The sequence below is a fragment of the Trachinotus anak genome, unplaced genomic scaffold (genome assembly GCF_046630095.1).
Source record: "Trachinotus anak isolate AG129_WGS33_773 ecotype Australia unplaced genomic scaffold, CSIRO_AGI_Tana_v1 ptg000010l, whole genome shotgun sequence".
NCBI classification, from domain to species: Eukaryota; Metazoa; Chordata; class Actinopteri; order Carangiformes; family Carangidae; genus Trachinotus; species Trachinotus anak.
Window position 1 is genome coordinate 10,925,547 of NW_027273861.1, and position 11,723 is coordinate 10,937,269.

General features: G+C 40.6%; 1 protein-coding gene across 1 annotated transcript in view; it reads left to right on the forward strand.

The window, feature by feature from the left end:
• Positions 1-5,476, forward strand: part of fgf22 (fibroblast growth factor 22) — a 28,703-nt gene extending 23,227 nt beyond the window's left edge. Inside the window, exons 2-3 of the mRNA XM_071487486.1 lie at positions 1,303-1,406; positions 2,922-5,476. Of these exons, the coding sequence (XP_071343587.1) occupies positions 1,303-1,406; positions 2,922-3,116 (299 nt within the window). The 3' untranslated portion in view covers positions 3,117-5,476. The remainder of the gene's footprint in view (positions 1-1,302; positions 1,407-2,921) is intronic.
• The last annotated feature ends 6,247 nt before the right edge of the window (positions 5,477-11,723 follow it).

Sequence of the window (11,723 nt, forward strand, 5' to 3'; positions counted from 1 at the left end):
AACCTATCCTGGCAAAACAAAAATATAATTAGTTATTTCACCGTCTTTCCAAGCAAAATTTGGATTTGCACAAATAAATAGGTATAAAAACTGCGGTGAAGGGGGAGTAGCACCTGCAAAACCCCTGGTGTGAGTGTTTATTTTTCATTGCTGGATGGGTTTAATAAGCGAGACTATTCAGGAACTCAGTCACTGCCCCGTACAAGATCTGTGGTTGTACAGAAGCAGCAGGGTGTTAGTCAGCTGGGTACCGCTTTTATGACTCCTACATTTCCTACCAGCTTTGGGTCAATCTGTCCATCAGCACCTTGATCTGTTGCTATGTTTACAGCCTCTGCCCAAATGCAACAATCCCTTTTCACAAAAATCCAGCAGAGCACAGACATTGAGCAACAGGATTACGTGTTGTCTCCGCACAGACTTGGTTTTCAGGGGTGTAAAAAGAAGATTTCGTGCTCTGATGAGATAGCAGGTCACATCAGGGTGCTTTTGAAGGTGTAAGTGGGCAAATCAAGCAAGAAAAAGAAACAGCATAAAGAGAGCTTCATCTCCAGCAATTAGTTTCTATTCAGGACCCTGCGGTAAGCCTTCAGGTCATCTTCAAAACATCTCCATGTTGTAGCCATGACAGTGGGTGTGTGCCTTTATTTTTGCATGCAGACAAAAACCAGAACAAGAGAGAGCCACATGGGACTTGTTTGCAATCAGTGCCCAGAGGAAACAATTAGCCCACCAGCTTGCCAGCTTTTTCACGGGGTGAAGTGAGTTAGAGAGGCTGCTTAAGTGGCCAGCAGACATGGGTTTTGTGTCCCTCAGTAAACAACATTGGGCATCATCACGATAGAGTGTCACATCTGGAGTCAGGAGGCTTTTATGGAAGCATGTGGCAAGGCAGACTGACACTGTATGTGTCTGCTATAGAAGTGTGTACATTTTTTTTGTAGTTCAGGATGTAGTCTGAGATTGGGGTGCATTTGCAAAGCTGTTCAGCAAAATGACAGTATGGGAAATAATTATAACTTGGTGCCTTCTCTGATGTGGACAAATTTTTACCTGTCAATCTAAATGTTCTGAGCTTCTTTGGAGTCCTCGAAAGAGAGCTCTCTCAGGCCATTGTCCATGTCCTTTGTGTATGGGTGTTTTTTTTCTCTTGTCCTGGGTTCTCTTTCCCCAGAGCATATTGCTGTCTGGTATTCTAATCACTAATGATAGAGCAGCTTTTGATGGGGAAACTCCCAAAGCTTGATGTTTGTAACCCAGAGAAACCCTCTTCTAACCCTTGTTCCCTCTTTTATTTTCCAGGCCTGATGGAAATCCGATCTGTCAGTGTGGGAGTTGTTGCCATCAAATCTGTCAGCACCGGGCTGTACTTAGCCATGTCCAAGAAAGGCACGCTCTTTGGATCGGTGCGTATATACAACCTGGCAACATTGTTTCTGGAGGTCAAGATGGGATGGCTGGGAAGGGGAGGAGGGTGATGGAGGTATATATGTATAGGGGTCCCAAATGACTGCCTACCCAAACATGTTTGATTTTGCTGAAGTGAAGAGAAATCTCAAGAATCTTCTGCTGGAAAGTCCAGAGAAAAAGGTCAGAGTTACTATCAATCACTGCTGTACACCTGGGCCATGGTTGATGATACCTGCAGCTTGAGCTGGCTTGTTCTACTGTCAAAATAGATATAGCAGAGAAAAGAAACCCAACCAACAATGACAAAGAGCCAGCTGGTCTCTTTTAGCAGTCTTTGCGTGCCATCCACCAACTGTTGCTTTGCACAGCAAGCTTTCAAAAGCAATCACCCCTCTTTTGTTAAAATCACACACCACACATCAGACCTTAGGTGTGTGGTGTCTAGCTCATGTATTTACATCGTTGAAAAAGGAGAAATCGTGGACAAGCAATCAGTCAGCCAGCAGTGATAAGACAAGTGCCTCCAACAAGCTAACGCAGAAAGCAGGACATAAATAGATCTGAAGACACAGGGCGTTCACTAAACTCTGAATCCTCCCATAATAACAAAGAGGCAGGTGAATCACGCCAGGCTCATACTATCCTGATGCTATCACAGGGAGGGCCTCATTATGGCAGTATGATAACCATCTGGACAAGGGAATGCAGCAGAACTGCTTGTGGTTATATTTTGGTTAATTTGAAAACCTTAAAGGGTCAGTTCATCAAATCACACACACACATACCCAAAAAATATATTTTCTCACTTACATTTATTTGCCAAGGTTTTAGCATATCACCTCTAGGATTTCTTCTGCAGACCTCATACAATGTAGGTGGACAGAAATTAAAATATCTTTCCAATAACAATGTCCCAGTTACTCAGGATATTTCACAGACCTCACTGTCATCAGTTTCAGTCAGTGATCGGCTTTCATAGATTGCTCCCAATAAAAACTGAACTGTGAGGTCTGTGGATTATCCTGAGTAACCAAAACATTTTTGCTGGAAAGGCACATCGCTATTGGGGTCAATTGTAGTTTTCCAATGCTTTGAACAGCATTGACAAATTTAATTTACCTACACTGTATCAGGAAGATGAGGAAGGAGTTTCAGAGACAGATGTCACATCTAAAATATCACATCTATCTGCATGGTTAAATACCACTAGGGTGAGGGATAAATAAAAAAGTGTTGTGTTGTTTCTTTGTGATTTGGGGGAACCAACCCTTCAATTCTAGACTAAACACTACCATTGTTGCCTTAGAAAGACAAACCTAAGCTAAATTCTTTGTACTGGAAAATCTCACCCTATCAGCTACAACCGCCCTTAAAGTCGTTAGCTGCAACAACAGACATTAACCTTTGTGCACTTCTTGGAAGTCGGCCGAGTATAGCACAGCAGCCCATAACTACACACTCATCGGTTATAACCTCCTTAACCTCTCATGTCCTCCTCCCTCCGATCACAGGTGAAGTACAACCCAAGCTGCAAGTTCAAGGAGCGCATTGAGGAGAACGGCTACAACACATATGCCTCCCTCCGCTGGAAGCATGGCGGAAGGCAGATGTTTGTTTCGCTGAATGGGCGGGGGAAGCCACGGCGAGGTCACAAGGCTCGACGAAGACACCCGTCTACTCATTTCCTGCCTATGCTCCCATCTTAACTGCCTGAGTCTGAACTCTGACTGGCCACTGGCTGGCTCACCTGCCCCCTCACAGTAATGTTGATTTAGTCGTGACAGCTATCTTTATTTTTATTATTCCATCCTCCTGTCACAAAAATGTACATTTGTTGAGGTCTGTAACATTTGTAGAGTTAGTATAATATGTACTTTTAAGTTATTTTCTCAATTTTCTAATGGTGTTCAGTAATACAGTCCAATACGGTGGAATTATACTGTCTTCAGGCATCTGTCTGGCTAGAGTATACATCTGTGTGTCTGAAGTGCTTGAAAATGGTGTTTGGGTGACTTTAAAAGACTGTAAAAGGACTGAAAAGGGACAGCAAGGCTGGGAAACAAAATGTAGCTGACTGGTTTTACCTTATTTCAGATGTTCAGCTAAATAAGAAGGGAAACATCTGGTACAGCAAGAATCATAATTCTCAATCTGGAATGGTGAAAGAATCATTAAAACAAAAAAGAGGCAACTTTGACAACTACAAATCAGGACCATACCTACCAGTGAGGACAGTGAGATCATGTCCTTGATATTTTTTCTTTTTATTGGGGGGCGGGGGGTTAAAAACCAACATATAGTAGCTAGTTCATGAGCTGATTCCAGTATTTTTACAGTTAATATTGTATATCTTACAAGAAAACCACATGTGAAATTAAAATACCATGTTTAACACATTTCTCCCACTATGCACATGTAAAGCAACATTTTGAATATAAAAAATTCCCATATTAATTGATGTTTACGTATGTGAAACATTAACATGTGTAACATATAAATGAACATACAAATGATAAATTCACACACTGGCATGTGGTTTATAACATATAAAAAAGCATTTCACTGAATTCACATGTAGGCATAATGAGATTTTAGATTTTACATGTGAAACATAGTATGTGAAATGTGGATTTCACATTTGATATTTTTGTAAGACAAAATCTGTTTAGACTTATGACCTCAGTATTTCTAAAATCCTGGCTATGGTCCTGCTAAAAATCTAACATGGTCAACGTTGCATGGGATATACTGGATACAATGAGACGAAAATCTCTACTGACTTATTCAGTATGTTTACATGCACAATAATTCTACTAAGCTGTTTACATGGAGCCATGCACACTTTGATTAACTCCCATTAATATTGCAATATTCATGCATATCAAAAATCCTGTTGATATGCAGATCTTTCCGAATGTTAAAAAAAATAGTTGTGTTTCTCCTTCCGTCCAGAAATGCATGCTTTTGTGCAGGGCATGCATCTCTACCCCTGCCTTGCAAATTGTTGTGTTGTTGGTTTGTACACTACACACAGAGCTGACTCCAAACAGGCAAGAGGCCAAGTGTTGTAAACTGCCATAAAAACCCCAACTGAGATGCATATTCCAAATGCACCCTATACATGTCCAAACAATACTAAAGCCCATATACTATTGAAATATCCCAAATGTCTTAACCGATAAGGCCAAATTTGGAAAAGCCATAAGGAATATGCTGTTTACATGACCTGTATCAAATTCGGAATATTTTCATATCTGGAATAATAGTCGAAAATTACTGTGTCTATAAACGTACCGATCGATACATTGATAAATTTACTGTTCTGTCTGTATATGTCTATACATACATATATGACAAGAACACAACAGAAACTAAGCTAACTACTGGGATAACATGCTGGATTTCCTGAGATAACCTTTGTATGTTTGTGTGTGTGTTTCTATCAGACTGACTCTCCCATCCAAAAACCCACAGCTAATAGGTTAGAAATCTTTACCTCTGATTCTTGAGCCTTAGTTCAGTCGTGAAATAATTAATATAAGTTTTGAGTCATTTAATGCATTATCATGGCTGTAGGTACACCAGACATCACTTATCAGCAGCTTGGTTAATTTTGTACACAGTAGTAAAAGGTTATTACACACATGCCTCTCTGTCAATTCTTGCTAACATTTTCTCAACAACAAAGCTGTTGCTAATAGAACATTTAATATATTTAAAACATTTTGTACTCTTTAACTGTTTGAGGTTGATGTTTATTGTTATTGTCGACTTTTTGTGTTGGATTGTAGTCCTACTGTTGAAAAAATAAGGGAAAAAGTAATTGTATTCAAGTCCATATTCAACTCATTTTGTATGGTATTACTACTGGATATTGGTACATTTGTGATCCATATATCATAAACTGTTTTCCAGTTATAGGCCAGTAATAGTAGGTTGTAAATAAGGCCAGATTCTCAGAACAAAAACAGTCCTTAGATTCATTTCAGCAAAGTAAAATAATTTGAGTGCCTTGGTCCATGCTGAGTTGGGTAAACTTCAATAAAAAATGTGGATAAATCATGAATCATGGCTCATTCACTTATGCTACCAAGCCTTTTCGTCATTCCAAAATTTTGAAGTGAAAAATAATAAGGCATTTTAGTCTTGTCTTGTGCATGACACTGATTGTTAGGTGTTGGTAACATCTTCATCAGAGCTCTCCAACATAATCCCCCTCCTCATCATAATCATGACAAAACTCACAGCGGGAGAGGCATTGATGTGGAGGACCTCCCCGTGTCTGATGAAAGGTCTGCGGTTATGAACTATGCAACCGAGCATCAAGGTCATTTACACACAGACAGGCCACTCTGTCTTTTCAGTGAACAGAAAGGAGAGTTGGGGATGAATAGTGGCTGTTTGGGGTGAATAAAGGCCAACCTTTCAGTCTGTCATAATGTGATTTCACTGTGACGGGGTACATGTCTGGTCAGAGTGGCGTGAAGTCACACTGTAGTTCAGCTCCAAAGGTCTGGGTGCAGCACAGAAATATCAGTATGGGGGGGTCTGACAATACTGTTGCCATGCAAATGTCTTTGTCCTCAACTCTGCAGCCTTGAAGGGCTGTAGCTGGTAAAGTAGAGACCACTTGTAATAGTTATACTTTTACTAAAAACTACCAGTTGCGAGGAAGAAATAGTCAAGCACAGCCCCAATAAAACCGAGAATTGTAAACATTTTCATTTTCATTTACATTTTAGTCATTTAGCAGACGCTTTTATCCAAAGCGACTTACAGAAAGGGGAACAATCAAGGTTAAGTGCGATAAGAAGTGTTAGTGCAGCAATAAGTGCTAGTGACGATTCTTAAACTGTAGATTTGTCATGTAGTGCTAGGAGAGAAGGTGCTCTCTGAAGAGCTGGGTCTAAACTCTACAATTCAGTTTTTGTATGACTTAAACAAACAAGATACGAACATGTTTATCAGTAAGATTTAGAGGTGCTGGAAGATGTATTCCGTGACCTTTGGACAGAACCAGGTTAGTTGCCCCCCTCCATTCCCCATCTTTTGCTAAGCTAAACTAACTATCTTGTGGCTCTAGCTTTAAACTTACCGTACACACGTATGAATGCTATCACTCTTATCAACTAACTCAAAGTAAGAAAACAAATCAGCGTATTTCCCACAATGCTAAACCTTTCCTTGTTGGAAGAAAGTGCTGTATAGCAGTGCGAAGTACAGTGCATTTCAGGTTTACAGGTGTCTCTGAACATACAGTATGATCGTTATCCAACCTCAGCTATCACAGACACTCTAAAACATGCACGCCACAAAGTAATCCTATTTTCTGCCTGTTCTCTCGATTGACTCGCCTCTTTGTCAGCATGTCCTCCATCTCCTCTCCTCTACCTCTTCTCTCTCCTCTTTTAACCATCCAAGAATCTCTCCTTTCTTCTTGGCCTGAGGGTGCAACTGGCTGCTGGTGCCAGTTCCAGGGACACCAAATGGGAGCTGTAATTATCATTGCTCCACCACTGTCCTGTCAGTGCGCTCGCCAGCAAAACAAGAGGGATCCTTTGGAAGTCCTGATCAAAAGCTCTGGCCTTTGATCATGAGGCAAAAGGAAAAACCCAAACACTGTGCAAAATCAACGAGGAATGTCCCAAAGAGAGCCCAGGAGAATGGAAATGACAGCCATCCAGAAGACATCCTCAGCTCCTCCTCGGCTATGACCTGTTGTCAGGAGCACAGGTGTTTGGGCTGTGTTTGATCTGATCCGTGTAAGCAGAGGATTGACTGAGTGAGTCATGCAATGATGATGTTGCTAAAGTGTCTGTCAGATAGCACCTGGTAGGTTTCCCAGCAGGCCGTGTCTTTATGTATCCGCAAAGGCCTCATCAGTAGATTTACAATCTACATTTTGAGGGAATTTTGATGTCTGCACACTTAAAGCACTGCATATCCATGAAAACGTTATTTGGATGGAGGAATTCTGTGTGACCCACTAAAAATAGTGTTTAGATAGAAGGTTACTTTGAATGCTCCAAAATTAATTTGCAGCTGAGTGACAGAAAAAAGTAATAATAGAAGCCCATTTTGAGGGCCTTAGCCAAAATCTACAGGGGCACAAGTCATGCTGCTTCAGCGACAACAAACCGCAGCCTCTGGAACCTTTGAAACCCTGTGTGGTCATTTTCTCTCACAGTGACTGAAAAGAACTGTGGTGGGTGGGAAAGAAAAAAAGAACCCCTCGCCACTCATAATACCAATCTTATGTATGTAGACGAAAATGGGAGGGATGGGAGGGGTTGGGGGGTGGCAGTCGGACTAAGGCACAATTTTAAAGCGCTTATTGAATTGCCATTACAGCTCCTGAGACTAATTGTGGCTGTTGTGTGTCTCTCGGTGGCCTAGGGGGCTCTGGAGTGGCCCTGTATGCTCTTACTCAGTAGGGTTTTCAAACCGAGTGGCCCTGAAAGAGAACAGGACCACCGTAGATCAATGGCAAACCTTTCACTCTTTCACAGGCCCTCGCTAATCCCTCTCATTTGTCTGACATTTGTTGAGGCACATTCACAGTTCCCTGAATTTAGGATTAGGCCTTGTTTTGTTACAAAAACAGCCCAAGTTATAATGCTGAATAGATGGACTAAAGGGTGGACGACGGATGAGTGTGCATGTGAGTTTGGGAGCATGTGTGCATGTGTGTGTGTGTATGTGTGTGTATGGTTATTGGGTATACACTATGTTTATGACCAAATTAATGGGAATACAGAACCTATTCAGTGTTTCATTCCAATTGTCATTTCACTGCTCAGTGATGCAGAAATGATAGTCTGTCTTCTTCTGCAGAGGATTTGTTGCACAAACCTCGTATTAACATGTTGTGTCTTCTCATAAGTCCTTTATTTAATGTGTGTGTGTATGAACCACCGCGCGATTACACAAAGAGAGAGGAAAGGCAGAGTTCACTGTCCAGAGCCCCCTTTTGAAAATAAACATTTCATAAAGCAGAGGAAAACATGAACAGATTGATTCATCACAGTCACATACTTGCAAAGGAAATACAATTTCATTAAAGTTACTACAATTCCCTTTGAAGCCTAGAGTTTGTCTCTACTGTGCTCTGTCTGAACCTGAGACCGTGTTCGCACAGTCTTGGCAGCCTGCAGCAGAGCCATCACACTGAGGCCTTCTCATCACTGAGTGGATTAGTGTTCATGTCTGAAGCCACTTATTGGACATTAGACAGGGCTGCTGAGTGGCACATGCGCCACATTTCCCCTAAACCCCTGCCATGCCACTCCACAGGTATGTGGTGCCAACCAGCCAAACCCCATGTCAGGCATTCTCAGGATGCCTGCAGCTGTGCCAGACACTGGGGGACGAGGTGAAGAGATGGACAGAAAGATGACTCTGTGAATCACAATGGATAAGAGGAAAAGTAAGGATAGTAGATGAGTAGATGGATAGATAAACAAGAAAAAGTATTCCAATGGCAAGATGTGCTGATGTCACAGTGATAGTATGTGGATGTGTGGTGACATCAGACTGAATTGTTATACTGGTTACAGGTGGTAAAAACCTTTTTAGTATTAAAAGCAACACTAATCATAACTTCAGTGATATAGTTGAATTAACCCATCTTTTACCAAAAACAGGCCATTATAAGCTTCATAAAGAAAGAAAATGTGGAAGAGCTCTTGCACTGGATTGTTTTATATTGTATAATAAAATGACCATTGTGTGTATTGTTGCAGTTGCTGCTGTGTGTGGAATAAATATCTATATTCACTATATTTCATTTTGGATGTAGCGTTACAGCATCCATGGGGGAGAGAGACACATGTGGGCTCTCAATGCAACCCTTTCTTTTGTAGCTTCATACTCTATGTGTCAGTAAGACATCACAGGAGAGAGAGAGCAGGCGAGCTTGCACATGCCCTGGAAAGACATAAATAAAATACTAAGAATATAAGATCACAGAAAAGGTGGTGGCATCCTAAAGAGGCACAGACCATCTCCTTATATATAGTTTGGCCAGCTAAGGCAGGCTAGCCACATGTTGGCCAACGTCCCAGTCAACATCATGAGGTTGTCTTTGGCTGTTAGTGACTGGAAAAGACCAAAGTCAGTGCTGCTTCATGCAAAGTTTGAGCTGTGCCAAAGCCTATCCACCCTGCCCCTCAAGCCCCGCTGAGTGTGAAGTAATTCTTCATGCCAGTGAAACCAGACAGACTCTGTGTTTTGTCTCTGCATGCATGACTGCAGGGTTTTTTTTTCAATTCAAAGATTAACAGGTGGATGTTCTTCCTTTGCATTCATGGAGGATATGTCTGAATCTACCCTTTTTTCAAGTTAGAAGGTTTGATATAAAGCAGGTGAGAAAGTTTTTCATTGAATTAAAACCTGTGGGTTGTATCAGACAATAAGCATGATGTGCAAATGTTGCTCTGTCAAGGTTTGTCATCATGTGGTTGGATACACTGGCTGAAAAACTTAAGGATGTTACACCCACAGTTACAATGTCTATAAATAAACAATCTTCCATTCAAATCCTGGCTAAAATCATGGATTAAAAAACATTTGTATACAGCCTGTGGAACATATAGTAAAATGTAGACTGAAAGCTAACTAGATAAGCAGTGTAGCCTAAAGTCAGCTACCTACAGGATCAATGGCAAATGCAGTTGACACACGTGTACATTATATGCAGGTGATCGCAGCTTATCGCACTTAACCTTGATTGTTCCCCTTTCTGTAAGTCGCTTTGGATAAAAGCGTCTGCTAAATGACTGAATGTAAATGTAAATGATCCATGCATCTCAACACAACCATATCCCAATGTGTGAAAATGCAAAGAAATCAGGAAACTTTCTCTTTTGTTTGTTTTGAAAACTAACTGTGGTGACACAGGCTTTCTTGAGTGTTTCTGCCTCCTCAGCACATAATTTCACCAACAGTAACAAATTCAGATATAATATTCATATTTCATCCAGCAACCCTTAAATGTTTCCTCCTCAAACACAGAATCTGTCATATCAAACGTATCTAATATTTTCTGGTAATCTAAGAATCATAGCATAAATAAATCATAACATTCAGGTCAAATTTGTATTTCTGAATTGTAGTCCACAGCAGGATGGCTCGTTTTCACACCTCTGTCCCATTTTCTAAATAACCATATGGTCACAAACCCCTTGTATTTGCAATGGGATGAATTCTTACTGAAATGGGGTGGGGGTAGTTTGAATGTACTACACAGGGCAGGCAGATGCTGTTAGGATGATTCATTAGACAGCTCAATTTGTAACTTTACATTAGAGCTGTATTGATGGAGAATAGGCGCCCTCTGATGGTCAAAAAGTGGACCAACTTTAAAGGTCTTTTAGCAACCTCTGGCTCCCTCTGCTGGATATCATGAAGAACTGCCCACACTAATGGAATCAAATGTAAATATGCAAGGGGACAGTGCTTATGGTTGTATGAAACAATTCAAGCTGTGAACAAAACTTTACAAAACATGACAGAAAAGGACATTATACATTGTTTAAGGTACAGTATGAGGTGAGAGTTTTCTGTATGTGTGCCTATATGCCTGCGAGTAGTGCAGCTGTTTGTGCTTATGCATGCAGCTCAGCCCAGTGACAAAGTAGGAAAAGCACGACGCAATCAAACACAGGCCACAACATGTTGGGTTTTTGTACATAAATATCTTTTTTAAGCACTTCAAAACACTCAAATCTGGTTGAGTAAAACATTCAAATATTAGTAATATAATAATGACGCTACTTCAAACTGTTACCTAGAGGTGTATCTAACAGACTACATGACTAAAGTGTGATGTTTCACAATGTCTAAGGATTGACACCTGTGTTTTACAATCCTATCAATCACATGGTTTGACTCCTTGCTATATTTTAGAGTTTAGAGTACATTAAAACTCTTCTATGCTCACAATGCCAACACCACAATATATTGTCAGAAGCTAAAATCTTTATACACAGTATATGAAATTACGGTGACACATTGGACACCATGTATCAAGATGGGCTAAAAACCTACATCAGTTACTTTTTCTGCCAAGGGTTTGTGTCTGAGTGTGCTTGCATGTTAAGCCATGATTGAAGTTATTTCACTAGAACATGAGGTAGTGAAGTAGTAACTGTGAACTGTGGTTTAAGTGGCCTACCTAGTTTTCACAGGTTTTAGTGCAGCAGCATCAAGGTGAGATTTTTCACCAGAACCCACTACTGCTAAAAAAAAAATAAATAAAATAAAAAAAAAGAAGCATTTATATTCTTCACTGATTCATCCAAAAGCTCACACAC